The sequence below is a fragment of the Scyliorhinus canicula genome, chromosome 17 (genome assembly GCF_902713615.1).
Source record: "Scyliorhinus canicula chromosome 17, sScyCan1.1, whole genome shotgun sequence".
NCBI lineage: Eukaryota > Metazoa > Chordata > Chondrichthyes > Carcharhiniformes > Scyliorhinidae > Scyliorhinus > Scyliorhinus canicula.
The window spans coordinates 118,391,749-118,415,438 of NC_052162.1; the positions used below are offsets into that span (position 1 = coordinate 118,391,749).

Consider the following 23,690-nt stretch of genomic DNA (forward strand, 5'->3'; position numbering starts at 1 on the left):
GGGGTACTGGGAGGGATTTGCGGGGGTCATGTCCCAGGTGCTAAAAACAAGGGTGGTGATGAGTCCAGCGGTGGCAATGTTTGGGGTTTCGGAAGACCCGGGCGTCCAGGGGGAGAAAGAGGCCGATGTTTTGGCCTTTGCTTCCCTGATAGCCCGGCGACGAATACTATTGGCGTGGAGGGACTCAAAGCCCCCGAAGACTGAGTGGTGGCTTGCGGACATGTCGAGTTTCCTGGGTATGGAAAAAATTAAGTTCGCCTTGAGGGGATCTGTGCAGGGGTTCACCCGGAGGTGGCAACCATTTATTGACTTCTTTGCGGGAGAGTGAGCGTTAGCGGGGAGGGGGGGGGGGGGGGGGGGTAGGGGTAGAGTAGGAGGGAAAATATGGCGGGTAGTACCGGTGGGAGGGGAGCGGGCTTGTGCAATATGTTACGATGGAAGTATTGAAAGTACGTGGATGTTTGCACATTTTTGCCTTCTTTGCTTTCTTTCTGATGATGTCTGTAACTGTTTATAAAGCCAAAAACTACCTCAATAAAATTGTTATAAAAAAAAATGTCTTGTCTGAACCAAAGTGAATTTATTGAATGGTAAATTGGGGGTGGCTGAAATCAATAAAGTTCCACATAACAAGATCAGATAACAGAAGTCTTCAATTTAAAAACTCTGCCCATCGTGCCCCTGCTATCTCTTTGAAAGGTCTCTCTGATTCATTCAACTCCTCTGCTCTCTCCCCACAGCCCTGCAAATTCTTCCCTTTCAAGTATTTACCCTTTGGAAAGATTCAATTGAATCAGCTTTCAGGCAGATCAGAATAACTCAGTGTCAAAAAATAAAATCACATCTCCTCTGGCTCCTTTTGCAATAACCTCAGAGGGACTCACTTTCTGTTAATGAGCCTGTCAACCCCTCTCACCCACTTTCCCTGAAGTGCATCAATCTAATCATGAAAAATCCAGAAAAATCGAATATTTTCACTGATAAAAGTGGGAACGGCTGAGGATCCTGGGATTGTATTCATTGGAGTTTAGAAGGTTAAGGGGAAATCTAATAGAAACTTACAAGATAATACATGGCTTAGAAAGGGTGGACGCAAAGAAACTGTTTCCGTTAGGTGAGGAGACGAGGACCCGTGGGCACAGCCTTAGAATTAGAGGGGGTAAATTCAGAACAGAAATGCGGAGACATTTCTTCAGCCAGAGAGTGGTGGGCCTGTGGAATTCATTGCCGCGGAGTGCAGTGGAGGCCGGGACGCTAAATGGCTTCAAGGCAGAGATAGATAAATTCTTGATGTCGCGAGGAATTAAGGGCTACGGGGAGAATGCTGGTAGGTGGAGCTGAAATGCCCATCAGCCATGATTGAATGGCGGAGTGGACTCGATGGGCCGAATGGCCTTACTTCCACTCCTATGTCTTATGGTCTTATTAATGAAACAAAACATGGTTAAAAAAACACAATGACTTGACGATCAAAGACAACCAGAGTAAAAGGATGTTCACAATATTCTGGACCCAAATGGTTTCTCTTTAATTCATCTGTAGCCTGTTCCCTGCCCTTTTTGTGGAACACCTCCGCTCAGTCCACAAGCCTGACCCTGACCTTCCGCTTGCTGCCATTAGAATTCACCACCTTGCTCTCAGGCTCACATTTCTGTCCTCGGCCTGCTGCAATGTTCCGGAGAAGCCCAACACAAGCTGGACAAATAGCCCCTTATCTTCCCATGAGGCACTTTACAGCCTTCTGGGCTCAATATTGAGATCAACAACTTCAAACCCTGAACTCTCTCCTCCATTTTGATTTGTGTTTTTGCCTAGTGCCAATCTGCATCTTGTTTTCATGTTCTTTGGCTTCCAGACGGAGCTGTCCTTTATTCTGCCATTAACACTTACTCTGGACCAATGCTTTGTTTCTTTACTACAACCATTACCTCTCCCTTTGCCTTTTGTTCCAGGACATTTTTGTCATTTAATCTCACTCACCCTCTAACCAACCCCTGACTTTCTCTTTTGTTCTTTCTGACCCTCCCCCCTTTCTCACCATCACATTTCTCCCTCTCTTTAGTTCCAAAGTAGAGTTACATTGGACGTTAAACGTCTGTTTCTCTCACCACAAATGCTGCCAGACCTTTTTCCAATTCTGTCTTTTTTAGATCTGCCTGAAATCAGGAAAAGACACTACTTATTTTGAAAGTTAGAATAAATGTACTTATCAGTTTTGTGGATCATATCAGTGGAAATGTGCTCTCCCAGGCTCAAAGAGCATCATCCCACTGGAAGCAAAGTGGTGAGACCGGCCAGTCCAGCAGTAAGAAACCCTCCAATTCTCCCACTTCACCAGTGGCAGAATGAACATGGTTCAGTCCTGGATGTGATTAACAGCAGCTAAAGGAATAGAATCCAAACTCTGTCATCACGAGTGAACTCACTGGTGTCTCAGCAGATGGGATGACCGAGAGAATCCCTTTCCTCACACTGTGCAGGTGAATGGCCTCGCCCCAGTGTGAACTCGCTGGTGTGTCCGCAGGTTGGATGAATCACTGAATCCCTTCCCACACAGAGAGCAGGTAAATAGCCTCTCTCCAGTGTGACAGCGTCAATGAATTTCCAGCTCAGATGGTGACCTGAATCCCTTCCTACAGTCCCCACATTTCCACCGTTTCTCCATTGTGCGGGTGTGCTTGTGAGGCTCCAGGTTTGACAAAAGTTGAAACCTCGTCCACACACAGAACACGTTTACGATCTCTCACCGCTGTGAGTGCTGCAATGTTGTTTTCAGGCTTGTAACTGGTTAAAGCTCTTTCCACAGTCAGTGCTCTGGAACACTCTGACTCGGGTGTGTGTGTCTCGGTGCTTTTCCAGTCACAACGATGTTCAAAATCTTTTCCCACAGACTAAAAATTATCTTTCTAGATTCACATCTCGATGATATTCAGATCCTGATGAATGGAGAGACTCTGTTAAATCTTGGTGTGAGGTCTGATTTGCATTTCCCATCTGTAAATCCTCCCCTTGTAATATCCTGGAAAATGAGTTTACAAAAATCATCGCTGTCAGTGACAGATAGAAATTCAGATGGGACAATTCTCGTTTCTATGGAATTTTTTTTCCTCCTTTTCCCTTAACGTTGTAAATCTCCGTCTCGCACACTCACCCTCCTCCCTGGGCTGAAATGCAAACCCATCTGACCATCTGCACCATTTCTTTCCTCCACTTTCAGTTTTCACCTTCCCTCTCCCTGGATTCAGTTCTCCAGCTCCTGTCTGCAGACTGACAAAATCAATGAGTCTAATTGAGAGGTTGGGGCCTCCAGCGAGTGTTTGTAAATCCTCCCCGCCCACCTCCCAGGGTTTCCTTTCTTCCCAGAGATCAGAATCCTCATTGAGTCCAGAGTGGAACCTCTGATTTATTGTCCTCCCCTCCCCCACCCGGAACAATGGGGACTGGGGGCGGGGCTGGAGGACTGCAACAGGCACCTGGTCCTCCAACCAATCAGAGTAAATAGGAGTGGGGCCTATTCTCGCTGTTTGATCCCCTCAATCCTCCACTCACTTAACCATGATGTGGAGATGCCGGCGTTGGACTTGGGTGAGCACAGTAAGAGGTCTTACAACACCAGGTTAAAGTCCAACAGGTTTGTTTCAAACACGAGCTTTCGGAGCGCAGCTCCTTCCTCAGGTGAATAGATTTGTCACCATTCACCTGAGGAAGGAGCTGCTCTCCGAAAGTTCGTGTTTGAAAGAAACCTGTTGGACTTTAACTTGGTGTTGTAAGACTTCTTACTGTGCTCACTTAACCAAGATGGCGGCCGTTAACTTGGGCCAAGTTTCAGGAGGGAGAAATTCCGAAGGTGTGAACCAGGGAGCTGACAATTTTCAATAGGGCTTTGCCGACCATAAAGTTTTTTCCAAACCTTCCCACCACCTCCTTAGTTTCCCTCGTCTTCTGTCGGATGAACAGGTAAACAGTTCGACAACTGCGCTTGCGTGCTGGTGTCCCAGCCCGGGGAAGCTGCGCATGTGCAGTGTCCCCCTCCCGCGCTTCATGCTGAGGACGTGACCAATGGGAATACTTGGCGGACCGGAAGGAGTCTGCACCTCCAGCCAATCAGAACACGGGCTTGTGTGACTAAAGATTGAGCTTAACGCCGACTGAAACCTCCTCCTGTCTCCAACATCTGGGAGTAAAACACTTTCTTTTCTCCCCCTTTCCATTTCTTTTCTCATTCTCACCTTCAATTGGTCACTTGCAGCAACTGAAGGGAAAGGAAGTGAATCCAGGGAGGGTGCAGACTCTAGAAAGCTTGGCCCAGGTCTCTCTCTCTCTCAAAGACATTGACATCCTTTGCTCCCTCAGCTTGACACATTTATTTGTCTGGCTTAAAGGATCGTCTCTTTCCTAATGTTCACATTAAAGGGCTGGTTTGAGATGGCTGACATTTAAGGGGACACTAAATTAATATTGAACGGAGAAATATCTACTGTTGTCATATGGTACAGATTAGATATATAATTTATGGTTATGTAAAGTACATTTATTATTATTTCTAGTTGTATATTGTATTTCCAGTCAAAGAGTCAAGATGGCACAGAAGCTGTCCATTGGACAACTTGAATCCATGCCGACTCTCTGTCAAGCAATTCTGTAATTCTCAGCATGTCTTTCTGTAACCCAGCAGTATCCATCCAATTTCCTTCACAAATTATCGTACTCGATTAACCTCATAGGCAACAAGTTCAATATTCTGATCAATCTACTCCGTCCATGAAACACGTTTCAGTCCCAGCCTGCATGTGTGTCCAGGACAGGAAGGAGTGAGCATAGATTTGTCAATCAGCCTCAATCAGCACCTTCAGGAGAATTGGGAGGGTGAATATTATATACAGCAGAGTGAGAATGGAGTGAGAGTTTATGGGATGGAGATTTACAGATTTTGGGGAGTAAAAGAGGAACGAATGTTCCATAGAAACTAGAATTGTCTGTTCTGAATTTCTATCCTGTACTGACAGTGGTGTCTTTTGTAAATTCCTTTTCCAGGATATTCGAAGATGTGGAATTATAGACGGAAATTTCAAACCAAACATTATATCAAAATCTGATAGTCACTCGATTCCACGGGTCTGGAATATTGCCAGTCTTTGAAACTAGAAGGAGAAATGTTTCTGTATTCTGTCTGTTTCAAAAGATTGTAAATACAAGTATGACTGGAAAAGCACCGAGATAATTGATATTTTTGAGAAATAAAATCATAGCTTTAGTCAGAATGGAGTGGGGAACTTGGCCTTTAATCCAGGCTGAAAAAAAATCCACCTTTATCCACTGCAAAGGAGATTTACCAGGATGTTGCCTGGAATGGGGAGTAGGTCTTATGAGGAAAGGTTGAGGGTGCTCGGCCTTTACACATTAGAACGGAGAAGGATGAGGGGCTTCAAGCGGCTATTGGATAGGTACATGGATTATTATAGAATGAGGGGGTGTAGATTAATTTGTTCTTAATCTAGGACAAAAGTTCAGCACAACATCGTGGGCTGAAGGGCCTGTTCTGTGCTGTATTTTTCTATGTTCTATATGTTCTATATACACACACCCGAGTGAGAGTGTTCCAGAGCAGTGACTGTGGAAAGAGCTTTAACCAGTTACACAGCCTGAAAAAAACATCACACCATTCACAGCGGGGGGAGGCTGTACATGTCCTGTGTGAGAGTTCAACTGATTGTCTAACCTGGAGAGACAGCAGAACATCCAGCACCTTAGCGAAATGGTGGAAATGTGGAGACTGTGGGAAGAGATTCAGGTACCCATCTCATCTGGAAATTCAACACATTCACACTCGGAGTGAGACCATTCACTTGCTCTGTATGTGGGAAGGGCTTCAGTGGATCACCCACCTACAGAAACACCAGCGAATCCACATTAGGGAGAGACCATTCACCTGCTCTGACTGTGGGAATGGATATAGTACTTCATTCATTCCAAATGATGAAACACCAACAAGTTCACACCGTGGAGACACCGCTGAACTGCTCTGCAGATGGGAAGGGATTTACTGAGTTACCCAACCTGCTGAGCCACGTCACAAACACTTAGGAGAGACCCTTTAAATGCTCTGACTGGGAGTGGCTTCAAGTGGTTTTAGGGACTGATGGAGCACCAGCGCATTCACACTGAGGAGAGACCGTTCAGCTGCTCTCACTGCACAAAGAGGTTTAGAATGTCATTCGCCCTGCAGAGACACCAGCGAGTTCACACTGGGGAGAGCCATTCACCTGCACTGTGTGTGCGAAGGGATTTAGCTAGTTAGGCCATCTGGGGAGACACCAGCGAGTTCATACGCAGTGCGGCGCATTTTTTATATGGTAAAAAGGCCGCTCAGGGGCTTTGAGTCCCTCCACATTAATAAAATCCATCTCCGGGCTACTAGGGAGGCAAAGGCCAAGGCGTCGGCCTCTTTCGCCCCCTGAACTCCCGGGTCTTCTGCCACTCCAAAGATCGCTACCTCCGCACTCGGCACCACCCGGTGTTAAGCACCTTGGACATTGCCCTCGCAAACCCCTGCCAGAACTCTCTCAGCTCTGGGCATGCCCAAAACATGTGGACATGGTTTGCTGGGCTGCCCTTGCCTTTAATTCCAAAAAACGTGCTCATTCTCGCTGCCGTCATGTGTGCCCGGTGAACCACCTTAAATTGAATTAGACTGAGCCAGGCACATGATGAGGAGGAATTAACCCTGTCCAGGACCTCTGTCCACAGACCCGCTTCCAACTCCTCACCTAGCTCCTCCTCCCACTTGCCCTTTGAGCTCCTCCACCGGGGTTTCCTGTAGTTCCTGGTAGATATCCGACACCCTCCCTTCCTCCACCCAGGTGCCAGAGACCACCCTGACCCGTATCCTCAGTGACGGCAGCGTCGGAAAGGCCACCACCTGTTTTTTCAGGAAGGCTCGTACTTGCAGATATTTAAAGGCATTTCCTGGCGGCAGATTAAATTTGTCCTCTCGCGCCTTCAAACTGGGAAAGCTTCCTTTCATGAACAGATACCCCATCCTTCTCATGCCTGCCCTCTGCCGGCTCTGGAACCCACCATCCATCTTACCCGGGACAAACCTGTGGTTGTTACATATCAAGGTCCAGACCGATGCGCCCTCCACCTTCTTGTACCTCCTCCACTGTCCCCAGATCCTCAGTATCACCACCACCACCGGACTTGTGGAGTAACGGGTCGGCGAGCCCCCACCCCAACTCACCCACTTTAAAAAGGCCTTAGGGCTGTTGTTTTAGGCCCAACAAGGCTGAAGAACGCTGTCCGCCTGCCTTTCACCACCTGTGGCGGGTGTGGGGCAGCCCGAGACATTATTTTAGGCCCCTCCTTGGCTGAAGAATGCTGCCCCGCTCTGCTGTTGCCCTGCAGCACCTTCCCTTGTGGCACCTGCTGTTGTGGTGCCACATCCATCCCCCCTCCCCACACCCTTTCCCTATTACCCTGGTCTTAGATACACGACCAGACTGTACCAGGGGTGGACATGGCCAATACCCCAGGGGCATCCTCCACTCTGCCGGGGACAGGGCTGCCAAGAACCTATGCGGGGGCGGCAGCCCCTAGACCCTCCGCTGCCCCCTCGCCTTTCTGCCTACTACCATGGCAACTTAGGGTCAAACGTTATGCCCATCCCCACCATGACCATCAAGGTGTGCACACGTGCAATGGCCGGGATCTTCGGCCCCTCGCCCATCGTAGCTGCCTCCAGGATGTACGGCAACGTTGTGTTTTTCCTGCGGGCCGAGCAGGCGGTACCATGTCGACCATGTCCTGGAAATGGAGCTCACGGTGGGCAGGACACACATGGTGGTGGACCCGCTGGAGGCCACCGCCGAACGTGTGGTTCTTTCAAACGTGCCGCCCTACCTCCCCACCGAGCTACTCCTCCCCCATTTCAACCTACTGGGGGAGGTCAGGTCAGGGGTGGCACTGCTGACACGTGGCCTGCGGGACCTCTCCCTCCGCCATGTATACCACTTCTGGCGTCAGGCTTTTGTCTGCCTGACCCGGGAGGAGGTCACGGAGGGACGTTTCGTGGTCTCCCGCCAAGGGGAGGACGATAAAGTGTTTTGGTCTGTGGATGGCATGTGGTGCCATGCCCGCAGATGGCTGGGGCATATTCACCAGAACTGCCCCACCCTATCGGCCGCCACCAACACCACCTCAGGGTCTCGGACAATAATAGTGGAGCTGGGGCCCAGAGGATAAACAGCAAAGGATTCACTCACTTTGAGAGTAAGAAGTCTTACAACACCAGGTTAAAGTCCAACAGGTTTGAACCTGTTGGACTTTAACCTGGTGTTGTAAGACTTCTTACTGTGGTCACCCCAGTCCAACGCCAGCATCTCCACATCATCACTTTGAGAGTGGCAAACACAGTGTCTGTTGCAATAATAAGTCAGGCTGCAGTGAAGAAGTGAACACATCATTGAATCCAACGAAGGGCAGGGTCTACAGTTCCATCTGATCCCACTCCCACCTCAGGCACAGGGGTGGGAGATCAGAGGGCAGCAAGAGAGGGAATTGGGAGGGGCAGAGACAGGAACAATCAGCGAGTCAGCTTGAGCCAATGGCCTCTCTCACCATCTGCAACCGTCACAATGGCCGGTGATTGACGGCAGATCCCGACCAATAGGAAGAGGGGACCAGACTGGAGGACCAAGTGAGGGCGGCTGGTCCTCCAACCAATCGGAGTGAATGAGGGGCGGGGCCCGCTGTGATTGAAGCATGCGCAGTGTGGGTAATGGCGCAAGAGAAGAACGTTTTTTCAGATCGGAAATTGGTAAGAGGCGTTTAACAATATGAGGGAGCGAGAGATCGCGGGAATAGGCGGAAACGTTGTGTAAAGCTGTTGTGAGCCGCAAACCGCGGAAAAAAATTCAGGGACCCAGTTTGTGCCGAGCAGAACTGCAACTCCTCATGTTCATCTCGGGTTAACGGCCGCCATCTTTATTGGATGTGCATCAGGGCGCATGCGCGTTTGCGTCTCGGGGGCGATGTTTCAATGAGTGGGAGGAGCTTGTTCCCCATTGTTCAGAATGGAGACAACTTGTCCATCAAACTGGATTAGTGTCTGAGTCCCAATGTTTTATTGATGATGCAAAGCGGTGGCAGAGATGGAAAGAAAAGGAAGCAAATCCTGCTCTCCGGATTTCACTGCCTCATTGGGCATCTTGCCCCATGTGTCCAAAGGTCTGCGGCTCTGTTCAGTCACATGAAGACGCAGGGCAGAAACTTGCAACCCTGAATCAACATCATCCTCAAATCAGGGGACTGCTGATGACAACGAGGGTCAGTATGCAGAGGGGAGCATGAGTGGTCATCGTGGACCCGGGAGCAGGAGGAGAGAATGTAGTGGAATTCTTTTCTGGACTGACAGTGTTTGCGGGCAGCATGGTAGCACTGTGGCTAGCACAGTGGCTAGCACAATTGCTTCACAGCTCCAGGGTCCCAGGTTCGATTCCGGCTTGGGTCACTGCACATGGGTTTCCTCCGGGTGCTCCGGTTTCCTCCCACAGTCCAAAGATGTGTAGGTTAGGTGGATTGGCCATGCTAAATTGCCCTTAGTGTCCAAAATTGCCCTTAGTGTTGAGTGGGGTTACTGGGTTATGGAGATAGGGTTGAGGTGTGGATCTTGAGTAGGGGGTGCTCTTTCCAAGAGCCGGTGCAGATTTGATGGGCCAAATGGCCTCCTTCTGAACTGTAAATTCTGTGATCTATGATTAATTTTGGTAACTCCTTTTACAGGGAATTAGAAGGGGAAGATTTACACACAGCAAATTCACACCAGGAGAAATATTTATCTTTCCTGAATTACATTTCTGGACTGATAGTGATGCCTTTGTAAACTTCTTTCACGGGGGATTAGAAAGGGATTCGCAGACAGGAAACTCACAACCAATCCTCACATGAAATTCTGACACTGCTGTTCGAGTTATCAGGACTTGGAGATTATCAACCTTTATGTGTAAGCATTGAGTTCCAGATCTGTATAAAATGACTACCTCCTATCTCCCGTGTAGATCTTGTTCACAACCTTAAATCTGTGTCCTGTAATCCTTTTACAATCTGCTGATGGGAACAGTTTAAAAAAATCTTTTGCTGGATTTGCCATTGTCGTTTCTGGTGCCTGGGCCGATGTCGGATGGTCTGGGATGGATCCCAACAATTTTTTCACAAATGCCACATAATAATAATCTTTATTATTGCCACATTCTTTATTATTAACACTGCAATGAAGTTACTGTGAAAATCCCCAGGTCACCTATTTCAGCACCTGTTCAGGTACACTGAGGGAGAATTCAGAATGTTCAAATTACCTAACAGCACATCTTTTGGAACTGGGAGGAAACCGGAACACCTGGAAGAAACCCACGCTCACACAGAGAGAATGTGTAAACTCCGCACAGACTGTGACCCAAGCCGGGAATTGAACCTGGGTCCTTGGTGCTGTGGAGAAATGGTGCTAACCACTGGGCTACCGTGCCACCCATCATCCCAGTTAGGGGCATAGACATTCACCAGCACCACCAATGTACCTGCCAACAACCCACTGACCACCGTGTATCTCCCATTAGTGTCCGCAACGAGCCCAGTGACCGAAAAAGGAATCTGTTTATTGATTAGAATTGCAGCAGCTCGAGCCCTTCGTCAAAGCCCGAGTGAAACAGTTGGCTCACCCCTCCGCAGTCTAGTCTGATCTCTATTTTTTTTCTATACGTTTAGAGTGCCCGAATATTTTTTTTTCCAATTAAGGAGCAATTTCACGTGGCCAATCCACTAACCTGCACAGCTTTGGGTTGTTTTGGGCGAAGCCCGTGCAGACATGGGGAGAATGAGCACACTCCACGCAGCCAATGACGCAGGGCCAGGATTGAACCTGGGACCTCGGTGCCGTGAGGCAGCAGTGCTAACCACTGTGCCACCCTGGTCTGATCTCTAATCTGCAAGTGAGTCTCTTGCATTGGGCAACACACCAGCATTTAGATTCTTTCAGTGAGCGAAAACACTCGACCCCTTCACTGTTCAACCCAATCCCCTTACATTCTAGATGACCAATCAAATCCAGGGTCTCCCACCCCCACTTCCCCATCATGGAATCAGCCATTTCCACCGTGACGGACGATCGAGTAAATCTTCAAAAAGTACAAGCCAAGGGTCCACACAAGATGGCCGCCACACGCACCCTGAGAGTAAAACAAAAACAGTTCTATCGTCATCACCAGCAAGCTAACCCCTCTGTCCCACCCTCATTTCCTGCCATCGCCCCACCCAGATACACAAATTGAAACCAACCCCCACCCCCCGCCCTTTGACCCAGACAAAACAAGCCAAAATTGGTTCGACAGCTGCAGCCCCCATCTGACTCTCATTCACCAGCTTACTCCTGGCGGGCAACCCCTCTCAGAACAAAAAGAAAAAGAACGATGATATTGCCCACCTCGAGGATAAATCCTCACTGGTATAACTGAGTGAATCCCTTTCCACACTCAGAACAGGTGAATGGTCTGTCGCCGGTATGATTATGGTGATCAGTCTCCAGCTCACATGGGGATCTGAATCCCTTCCCACAGTCCCCATATTTCCATAGTTTCAGCATGCTGCTGGTGCCCTTGTCGCTTTCCACATTTGACGATCAGTTGAAGTCTTGTCCCCATAGAGAACACATGTATGGCCTCTCCCCGCTGTGAATGGTGTGATATTTTTTCAGACCGTGTAACTGGTGAAAGCTCTTTCCACAGTCAGTTCACTGGAACACTCTCACTCGAGTCGTGCGTGTATGTATCGGGGTTTTTTCAGTCACACTGATCTTGAAAATCTTTTCCTGCAGACAGAACAGACAAACATTTCTTCTTCCACATTCACAGGCCAATGATATTCATACGCAGACTGGTGCCATCCTTCCCACGTCTCCCACCGAAGGGGAGGCAGGACAGGGTAGTTTCTAGGGGAGAGGTGGGAGAGGGTAGAGTCTCGGACGTCTTCAAGGAACTAATGGGAGAGTAGAGTAGGGGGATATTGAGGCAGCTCCTTTCGTGAACAGAGCCGTGGTTTGCACTATGTTTAATTTGTGTCTTGACTTCTTTTTTTGTACTATACAATGTCACTTTTACTATATGCCTAAAATACCTCAATAAAATTGTTTGTTAAAAAAAAAGACAGATATTGATAGATTTCTAGATATTGAATATATCGAGGGATATTGGGATCGTGTGGGAAATTGGGGCTGAGGTAGATCGGTCAAGGATCTCATTGAATGGTTGAGCAGACTCGATGGGCCAAATGGCCGACTCTTACTCCTGTTCTAATGGCTCTGTGCTGGTCAGGAAGCAGTGAGCTGAGCTTGGATCTGTCAATTAACATGAACCAGCACCATCAGGAGAATTGGGAGGGTGAATATTAGATACAGTAGAGTGAGAATGGAGGGAGATTGTGTGGTATGGAGATTTACAGCTTTTAGAGAACAAGAGAGTAAATAATGTTCCAGAGGAACTAGAACTGTCTGTTCTGAATTTCTATCCTGTACTAACAATGATGACTTTTGTCAATTGTTTTTAAAGAATATTGGAAGAGGAGGAATTATAGACAGAAATCTCAAACATCACGTCTCGATGTGACAAACTCACTTGATTCCTTCTGATCTGAATATCATCGAGCTCTGAATATTATCAGCGAGAACATAGAACAGTACAGCACAGAACAGGCCCTTCGGCCCTCGATGTTGTGCTGAGCAATGATCACCCTACTTAAACCCACGTAACCCGTATACCCGTAACCCAACAATCCCCCCATTAACCTTACACTACGGGCAATTTAGCATGGCCAATCCACCTAACCTGCACATCTTTTGGACTGTGGGAGGAAACCGGAGCACCCGGAGGAAACCCACGCACACACGGGGAGGACGTGCAGACTCCACACAGACAGTGACCCAGCCGGGAATCGAACCTGGGACCCTGGAGCTGTGAAGCATTGATGCTAACCACCATGCTACCGTGAGGCCCCTACCGTGAGAAGGAGAAATGTTTGTCCAATCTGCCGGTTTCAAAAGATTTTAAACGTGAGTGTGACTGGAAAAGCACCGAGACCCAGACAAGAGCACTGACTGTGGAAAGAGCTTTAACCAGTTACACGGCCTGAAGAAACATCACACCATTCACAGTGAGGAGAGACAGACCACATGTTCTGTGTGTAGACGAGGCTTCCACTGATTGTCCAATCTGGAGAGACGCGAGGAGACATAAAACATGGAGAAACCGTGGAAATGTGGGGACTGTGGGAAGAGATACAGATTCCCATCTGAGCTGGAGATTCATCGCCGCATTCACACTGGGGAGAGGCCGTTCACCTGCTCTCAGTGTGGGCAGAGATTCATTGATTCATCCAATCTGCAGAGACACGAGCGATTCCACACTGGGGAGAGGCTGTTCACTTGCTCTCAGTGTGAGAAGGGATTCACTCAGTTATCCAGCCTAAACAGACACCAGCGGGTTCACGCTGGGAAAAGGCCGTTCACCTGCTCTCAGTGTGGGAAGGGATTCACTCAGTTATCCAGTCTGCAGAGACATCAGCAAATTCACACTGGGGAGAGGCCATTTAGCTGCTCTCAGTGTGGGAAGGGATTCACTCATTTATCCCACCTGCGGGAACATCAGCGAGTTCACACTGGGGAGAGGCCTTTCACCTGCTCTCAGTGTGGGAAAGGGTTCAGTGATTCATCCGCCCTGCGGAGACATCAGCAGGTTCACACTGGGGAGAGGCCATTCATCTGCTCTCAGTGTGGGAAGGGATTCAGTCAGTTATCCACCCTGCAGAAACATCAGCAAATTCACACTGGGGAGAGGCCATTCAGCTGCTCTCAGTGTGGGAAGGGATTCAATGATTCATCCACACTCCGGATACACCAGCGAGTTCACACTGGGGTGAGACCGTTCATCTGCTCTCAGTGTGGGAAGGGATTCATTGATTCATCAAACCTGCTGAGACATCAGCGAGTTCACACTGGGGAGAGGCCATTCACCTTCTCTCAGTGTGGGAAGGGATTCATTGATTCATCAACCCTGCTGAGACATCAGAGAGTTCACACTGGGGAGAGGCCGTTCACCTGCTCTCAGTGTGGGAAGGGATTCACTCAGTTATCCCACCTGCAGACACACCAGCGAGTTCACACAGGGGAGAGACCATTCACCTGCTCTTAGTGTGGGAAGGGATTACATAGAACCATTGAAAATAGGAGCAGGAAGAGGCCATTTGGCCCTTCGCACCTGTTCTGCCATTCATTACGATCATGGCTTATCATCCAACTCCATAGCTTAATCCAGTTTTCCCCTCCATATCCTTTGATCCCCTTCACCCTAAGTGCTATATCCAACTGCTTCTTGAAAGCATACAATGTATTGGCCTCAACTATTTCCTGTGGTAACAAATTCCACAGACTCACCACTCTCTGGTTGAAGAAATTACTTCTCATCTCTATCCTAAATGGTCCACCCCGTATCCTCAGACTGCGACCTCTCGTTCTTTACACTCCTACCATCGGGAAAACCTTTCCCACATCTACCCTGTCAAGTCCTGTTACAATATTTTAGGTTTCTATGAGATCCCTTATTCTTCTGAACTCCAGCGAATACAATCTTAACTGATTCAATCTCTTATACTTCAGTCCCACCATCCCAGGAGTCAGTCTGGTAAACCTTCGCTGCACTCCCTCCAGAGCAAGAACATCCTTCCTCAGATAAGGAGACCAAAACTGCACACAACATTCCAGGTCTGGTCTCGCCAAGGCCCTGTATAATTGCAGCAAGATATCCCTACTCCTGTACTCGAATCCGCTCGCAATGAAGGCTAACATACCATTTACCTTCTTTACCGCCTGCTGTAGCTGAATGCTTACCTTCAGTGACTGGTGTACAAGGATACCCAGGTCTCGTTGCACATTCTCTTCTCCCAATTTATGGCCATTCAGCTAATAGTCTGCCTTCTTGTTTTGAGTCCGTGTGGAGACAAGTTCTCCCCGTGTCTGCGTGAGTCTCACCCCCATAACCCAAAGATGTGCAGGGTAGGTGAATTGGCCATGATAAATTGCCCCTTAATTGGAAAAAAAAATTGGGTAATTAAAACTTTTTAAAAATCATTAATACATCTTGTGAATATCTGGGGTCCTAGCACCGATCCCTGCGGTACGCCATTAGTCACTGCCTGCTAATTTGAAAAAGACCTATTAATCCCTACTCTTGGTTTCCTGTCTGCCAACCAATTTTCTACCTATTTCAACACGCCAATCTCATGTGCTTTAATTTTACATGCTAATTTCTTACACGGGACTTTGTCAAAAGCCATCTGAAAGTCCAGATATACCACATCCACTGGCTCGCCCTCGTCAACTCTACCAGTTACACCTTCGAAGAATTCCAGTAGATTTGTCAAGCATGATTTCTCCTTCATAAATCCATGCTGACTCTGCCCGATGTTGCCACTGTTTTCTTAGTGCTTTGCTTTAAGATCTTTGATGATGGATTCTAGAATTTTGCCGATGTCAGGTTTACTGGTCTATAATTCCCTTTTTTCTCTCTGTCTCGCTTTTTAAATAGTGGAGTTACATAAGCCACACTCCACTCTGAAATGAAATGAAAATTAAAATCGCTTATTGGTCACCAGGGGCTGGTTTAGCACACTGGGCTAAATCGCTGGCTTTGAAAGCAGACCAAGGGAGGCCAGCAGCATGGTTCAATTCCCGTACCCGCCTCCCCGAACAGGCGGTGGAATGTGGCGACTAGGGGCTTTTCACAGTAACTTCATTGAAGCCTACTCGTGACAATAAGCGATTTTCATTTTAATTTTATTTCAGATTGCCCTAGTCGCCACATTCCAGCGCCTGTCCGGGGAGGCTGGTACGGGAATCGAACCGTGCTGCTGGCCTGCCTGGGTCTGCTTTAAAAGCCAGCGATTTAGCTCAGTGAGCTAAACCAGCCCCAATCTGCAGGAACTGTTCCAGAGTCTATAGAATCCTGGAAGATGACCACCAATGCATCCACTATTTCTAGAGCCACTTGTTTCAGCCCTTTGGGATGCAGAGTATCAGGCCCTGGGGATTTATCACCCTTCAATCCCATCAATTTCCCCAACACCATTTCTCTACTAATATTGATCTCCTTCAGTTCCTACCTCTCACTAAATCCCGCGTTCCCCAAAATTTCTGGTGTCTGATTTGTGCCCTCATTTGTGAAGACAGAACCAAAATATGTATTTATTTGCTCAGCCATTTCTTTGTCCCCAATTATCCATTCTCCTGTTTCTGACTGTAAGGAACCTACATTTGCCTTCACCAATCTTTTTCTCTTCACATCCTTATATAAACTTTTACAGTCAGCCGAATTTCCTGTTTTAGGCCATTCCCAACATCACCACTGCAGTTTGGGCGTCTATATACGATGCCCATGAATTTCCGTGCCCCTTGGTGTTTCTCAGCTCTACCCATACAGATTCCACATTGTTGGAGCTAATATCCTTCCCCACTATTGCATTAATTTCCTCTGCCACTCCACTGCCTTTTCCTTTTTGTCTGTCCTTCCTGAATACTGAATATATTCAGTTCCAATCCCTGGTCACCCTTGGGCCATGTCTCCACAATCACGATTATCTCACACCCGTTTATGTCTGTTTGTGCGATTCACTCGGTTATGCCATCTGCAGTCACAACAGGGAGTTTATACTGGGGAGAGGCCATTCACCTGCCCTCAATGTGTGACGGGGTTTTGTAATTCATCGCACTTTTTTTTATATAGAAATTAAGAGAACGCAATTCATTTTTTCCAATTAAGGGGCAATTTAGCGTGGCCAATCCACCTACCCTGCACATCTTTAGGTCGTGGGGGCAAAACCCACGCAAACACAGGGAGAAGTTGTCTCCACATGGAGACAATGTGCAAACTCCACACGGACAGTGACCCAGAGTCGGGATCGAACCTGGGACATCGGCACCATGTGGCAGCAATGCTAACCACTGCGCCACCATGCTGCCCACTTCAGTGCACTTTCTGAGACACCAACAAGTTCACAACTGATTACAGGGATTGGATTCTGCTGTTATTGTTTCTGTTGTCAATTATATCCAGGACTGCATTTGTTTCATTCTGTTGGTCAATGGGAATGGTCAGAGGGTTTCCTTCTGCTGGACTGACCGGTCTCACGACTTCGCCTCCAGTGGGCTGATTCTCTCTGAGCCTTCTTGCGAATATCTGGTTTCACATTTCACAAGGATCAAAGAGTGAAAGGATGTTTGGAGATTAGAAGATGTTACATTACTATTTCTGTTTGGAAACCCAAAAATCATGCCACATTGCCTTGAAGATGGGCTATGGTGGTTTCATGGTTCTTTTGTTTAATTTATCTTGGTGCTTCTCACAGAAGGAAACTATCCGGGTATGAGGGGCATGGTGTCTGAGGGGCACTGGGAAACTACATTAAATAGTATGGTGTGAGACAGACAATCATAATATTTAAGCAATTATTACAGATTTACACAGGGATCGGTTAGCTCAGTTGGCTGGAAGGCTGGTTCGTGCTGAGTGACATCAACAGCACAAGTTAAATTCCCATACCGGCTGAGGTTAGCCATGATCTGTGTCAGTATTTATGCTCCACATGATCCTCCACCCACCCCTCGACATCTCCCACATCAGCATCTCCTTCTATTCCTTTCTCCCTCATGTATGTATCTGGCTTCCTGTTCAATGGATTCATGCTGTTCACCTGAACCACTCGCTGTGGTAGCAAGTTGCACATTCTCACCACTCGCTTTGTAAAGCGGTTTCTACTGAAATTCCTGTTGGATTATTGAATCCCTTCACAATCTGAGAGATTTCCATCAGGTCACCCATCAGTCTTCTCTTTTCCAGAAACAAGCAGCCCCAGCCTTTCCTGAGTGTTAAATGCTCTCAGTTCTGTATATTATGAATCTTTGTTACACCTTCTCCAGTGCCTCTATTTCCTTTTTCTAAATAGAACATAGAACAGTACAGCACAGAACAGGCCCTTCGGCCCTCGATGTTGTGCCGAGCAATGATCACCCTACTCAAACCCACGTATCCACCCTATACCCGTAACCCAACAACCCCCCCTTAACCTTACTTTTTAGGACACTACGGGCAATTTAGCATGGCCAATCCACCTAACCCGCACATCTTTGGACTGTGGGAGGAAACCGGAGCACCCGGAGGAAACCCACGCACACACGGGGAGGACGTGCAGACTCCACACAGACAGTGACCCAGCCGGGAATCGAACCTGGGACCCTGGAGCTGTGAAGCATTTCTGCTAACCACCATGCTACCGTGCTGCCCCGAAATGGAGATGACAAATGTTGACAGTGCTCCCAGTGTAGTCTGACCCTGGCTCTAAACAAGTTGAACATAACCTCCCTGCTTTTCAATTCTATCCTCTGGAATGGAACCTTGTATATGGGGCCCACGCTTTAGGAAAGATGTGAAGTTTTTAGATTGTAGAAGACATTTACAATAATGATCTTTATTACTGTCACAAGTAGGCTTACATTAACACTGCAGTGAAGTTACTGTGAAAATTTACAAGAATGGCACCAGGGATAAGGGACTCCAGTTAGTTGGAGTGACTGGAGCAGCTGAATTTCTCTCCTGAGATCACAGCATCTGGACGGTGGGGAATGAGGCCATTCAGCCCTTTGAGACCATGTTGGTTCTCTGTGGAGCAAATCAGTCTGTCCATTGCCTCGTTCTGTCCCCGAATCCCTGTAGGTTGATTTCTCTCAGTGACCATCGAATGTTCTGTTGAAATCCTTCCCTCATTTCTGCATCTCCCACCTTTATAGGCAGTAGGTTCCAGGTCATTACCACTCGTTTTACATGTACACAAGGCTCCTTGAGCACAGAGGAGTCTATTTGGCCCATTTTCCCTATGCCAGCTCTTTGTATGGCGATCCATTTAATCCCATTGTTAAACTTTTTTTTCAGAATGCATCAAATTCCCTTTTGGAAGTTACAGTGCAATGGGATTTCAGCACTATTTATAGACAGTGCATTCCAAGTCACAACAACACATTGTACATACTCTGTGGAACCCCAGACACATCATATCAAAATGGTGTCAACGATGTTATTACACGAAATTAAGACTCAATCTTTATCAATGATTTTGGTGAGGACACCGAGTGTAATATATCCTAGATTCCAGACAATTGGAACAAGTGTACATTTCTATAAAACCTCTCACTACCACTGGACCTCCAAAAGTGTTTTAAAGCCAATGGCGTACTTTTGAAATATATTCACTGTTGTAATGTAAGAAGCTGTAAGTGCGCATGTGTAATCACATTTAGTTTCAAAATTGTTATTTTTATAGTGTATTCACTGTCATTAGTAACAAGTTCAAGGCAGCCCTTTTATACCTCTAACACGTGGCTTCCTGCAGCCATTTCACCTTCTGTACCTTTTCTATATTAATTGTGTATTGATTTCATAGCAAAAAGCAATAAATAAATTAATGATTATTCAGCAGTGAACATTGATATCATAAGTGAATTGGTGTATTAGTTAATTATTTTGTAAAGACTTTATTTCAGAAAATAACACCATCAACAAAAATGTTTTCAGAAACTGTAGAGCTATCAGAATTTGATTGAAAAAATAAATTACTTTATCGTTTTGAGAATTTACAAGACATTATATTCTGCCAAGACTATGTGGGCTAGGCAGTGGTGTAATGGTATTGTTACTGGCCGAGTAATCCAGAGACCCAGGTTAATGCTCTGGGGATCTGAGATCGAATCTGGCTACGACAGATATTGAAATTGAATAAAAGCCTCAAATTAAGTCTAATGTTGACATTGGCGATTGTTGTAAAAAGCCGTCTGGTTCACTCATGTTCTTTAGGAAATCTGCTCTCCTTATGTGGCCTGGCCTACACGTGACTCCAGATCCACAGCAATGTTGTGGTTGACATGTAAGTGACTTCTGAATTAGCCTCACAAGACACGCAGTTCAAGGGCAATTGGAATGAGCAGTAAACGCTGGCCCAGCCAGTGATGCCCACCTCTCATGAATGAATCATTTTTAAGAAGTCTCATTGTTCAATCTGAAGACTAGTGAGAAACTGTCTCTTTGATTGGATTTGATTTATTGTCACGTGTATTGAGGTACAGTGAAAAGTATTGTACTGCGTGCAGTCCAGACAGGTTGCTCTATACATGATAAAATAGGACATTTAATAAATACACAATGTAAATATATAGACAGACACCGGTTGAAGCATACGGAGTGTAATACTACTCAGTAGAGAACCAGTATATCTTGCATTAATCAAATGTATTAATTAAATATATTAATTAGCTATAAGTCTGTAACAGATGATGAAATATCTGGTGATCCTTAATTAAGTTACAATTAATGAAACTGTAATGAATCAGTAATTATAGTAAAAGCCCGAGTTTTATTTGTTGTAAAAATGTAAAAGCTTAATTGTATGTATAAAGAATGTGCAATGAGGATAAATGTACTGGCAAGAGAGACCTTCAAGCTCTGATTAGCCTCAACATTTGAAACTGTATGAAGAAGGAATTACAGTAACTGAATGAAACAGTTCAATTGTATTCCTGCCTAAGATGTGGAGATGCCGGCGTTGGACTGAGGTGAGCACAGTAAGAAGTCTTACAACACTAGGTTAAAGTCCAACAGGTTTGTTTCAAACACGAGCTTTCGGAGCACTGCTCCTTCCTCGGGTGAATCTGAGGAAGCACAACCTTTTCACCAAGGAAAACTGGGAAGACTGTGAGGTGGGCAAGGAGATCTCTTGGGAAGGTTCAAAGAAAGTGAATCTACCAATAGTAAAATGGACTCTTGTTGACAAGAGCACTGGGACTCTCGAGCAAGCTGAACTTTCAAACCTCATTGTCACATTGGGTTAGTTTTGTTCAGGGTTAAGCTTATAGTATTGCCAAGGTGATATGTTTCATTGTAAAATGGGACAAAGAGAAACCATTATCTGAACAATGTGTAATAAAGACATTGTTACAGTGTTGAAATGTTCACATGTGTTGTAGCATGAAAGGATTCTGAAAACATGCTTACTTCAGAAGCTTTATTCCTTGGGGATGGGAGGGCATGTGATGACCCAGGTACTTTGGGAAAATACCTTTAATAATTTAATAGTAAGATTAATAATAATTATTAGTACTGTTTTATTATTATTTTGGGAAAATACTTTTTTGTGCAATGAACCCTTTAAGACCCAAAGTGAAACTGGAGATTCTTCTGAAGGAGAGGAATTGATTTCTTGGTTCTGAGGTCATCAGGTCCAAGAAATAACCATGTGACCTGAGGTTGCTCTGGGAACGTAAAGCTGAAGAAGCCAAGGCTGAATAGACAGATAATCGTATATTCAGTTACACTTTCCGTCCCACTGAAGCAGGTTCGGTTGCTGGGGGTAAAGGACAGACACAGTTAATAAGGAAACCTGCAGTTCAAAACAGAGCGTGGAGCTTCCAACAGATCTGGGTGTTGAAGCAGTGCACTGAGAATACAGCAAGGACTGTGTTACGTCGCGTGTTACACAGTTGGAAAGGACAGCTAGCTGAAGGCTAGGAGAGCAGGGGGTTGTGGATCGGAAAACACCACTTGCTTCTATTTCAGTTATGCGAAATCCAACCATACAGTTTAAAGAGATCCAAAAATTGAGTCTCTGGGGACATAAGAGCGTCACAACCCGAAAGAGAGAGCATTTACAGACGGGCACTTTGTTGGTGTTCACAATATTCACGGACCTTGGCTAGAATGCGGCTGTTGGTGGAAGTGACTCGAAGGCCAAGTCCATTGGGTGGGAAGTGAGGGATGCGACATTGCAGAGGGAGATTGGGAAGACTGTGAGATTGTCCATGGTGCAACATTTCCACAAGAAGTAATGTGAGGGCTCAGAACAATGTGGGATGTATCTTTGTTGTACTGACTATTAAAGTGAAATTTCTCTTGTCCTGTGAAATATCCAGTCCCTGTTAATTCAGGTTTGTGTCGATTTTAGTTGGTTTGTTGAGTAAAAGTTTGAAAATGTGTAATTTTGTCCATTGGTTTTCTTTCCATTGGAGATTCCTTTCATTTAATAAGTTATCAATCTCTACAGAGATGGTAACAATAGACACTGCATTAGGGCAGTGGAGGAATCCATTCTACTTATCGGGTCCAAGCTAACCCCTGTGTAAATCATCCATTCAGTCCCATTCGCGCCTTCAATCCCCTTACCCCTGTGAGTTTATTGCCCTCAAGTCCCCATCCAATTTCCTTTTGATATCTGGGAAAGATGGGAGGAACTAAAGGAAATCCAGTTTAATCTGGCACAACCGCTGTTTATTATTAAGACCTGGAAGATAATAAGGTGTTTAGTTAATAAACAAGTCGAACCTGGATCAGGTCAATAAAATGGGGACATCCAATAGGGTTGATGTGTATCTGAGATGCTGAAGCTGTATGTTAACACGTTAAAATATTTGAGATAGATAGACAGACAAACATTAGAACTGGTCCCAATCCCCATTAAAACACATTTACGGAAGTTTAGTAAGGGGATCTCCTCTGCCACTCATTCAGCTCCTGGCTGATCTACCCCTCGACTCCATGCTCCCGTCTTTGCTGCTCTTTGCACAGGGTTGGGTTGATGAAGGACGGAAGCTGGCGAGGTGAGACTAGGGAAGGGGACCCTGGGCAGACTCGTTCACTGGAGCTCCACAGTGAATCTATCCAACAGCCACAGCGACCTCTAACGTTGGAAAATGGATGCTGCCGTTAAAGGCTGCTGTGAAAATCCCCTTGTTGCCACACACCGGTGCCTGTTCAGGTACACTGAGGGAGAATTCAGAGTGCCCAATTCACCTAACAGCACAACTTTCAGGACTTGTGAGAGGAAACTGGAGCACCCGGAGGAAACCCACGCAGACACAGGGAGAATGTGCAGACTCCTCACAGACAGTGACCCAAGCCGGGAATCAAACCTCGGTCCCTGGCAATGTGAAGCAAATGTGCTAACCACTGTGTTACTGTGTCGCTTGTAGATGCGACACACTGCTGCCACTGGGTATCAATGGTGGAGATGGTGAATGGGGTGCTGATCATGTGCCTACTTTGTCTTGTATAAAACAAATTCTGATTTGAATAAGACTGATAATTAAGCACTTTAAAGAATTGATTAAAACCTGATCAATTTAAATAATCCAGTTCATTTGAAAGGAAAGAGCTGCTCTTCAAAGATATATTGGTACAAATTACATATGATCTTTGTAGTTTAATTGAATATCTTGACTCCTCACACGGACACCTGGCTGACAAGAGGCACTGATTGTTTCCAGCTATTGTTCAATGAACTGAAATGTTTTTCTGGGAGTGAAACTGTTTCTCTTTAACCCGGAATCTACTATGTGAGAGTTAAAGGCAATACAAGGCTAAATTACATTGAATATACAGCACAGAAACAGCCCAACCAATCCATGCCAGTGTTTATACTTCACTTGAGCCTCCTCTCATGCTTTCCCATCTGACTCTATCACTGTATCCGTCTGTTCATTTCTCCCATGTGTTCATCCAGCTTCCCCATAAATATATTGATGTTATTCACCTCCACCAATCCCTGTGGTAGCGAGTTCC

The 23,690-nt window shown here is 46.3% G+C and overlaps 1 protein-coding gene and 1 long non-coding RNA gene across 2 annotated transcripts; one reads left to right on the forward strand and one right to left on the reverse strand.

Moving 5' to 3' along the window:
* Positions 1 to 1,281: 1,281 nt before the first annotated feature.
* On the reverse strand, positions 1,282 to 8,474 carry LOC119951347. Its single transcript, XR_005457593.1, has 3 exons — positions 8,393 to 8,474; positions 5,720 to 5,885; positions 1,282 to 3,019 (listed from the first exon to the last, which is right to left on the reverse strand). It is a non-coding gene; the product is annotated as an uncharacterized LOC119951347 (long non-coding RNA).
* A 4,836-nt stretch (positions 8,475 to 13,310) lies between these two features.
* Positions 13,311 to 14,210, forward strand: LOC119951345 (zinc finger protein 239-like; the record flags this gene model as incomplete). The annotated part of the gene is made up of 1 exon (XM_038774473.1): positions 13,311 to 14,210. A coding segment is annotated over one exon (900 nt), but the record flags the coding sequence as incomplete, so codon positions are not given.
* Between the last annotated feature and the right edge of the window lie 9,480 nt (positions 14,211 to 23,690).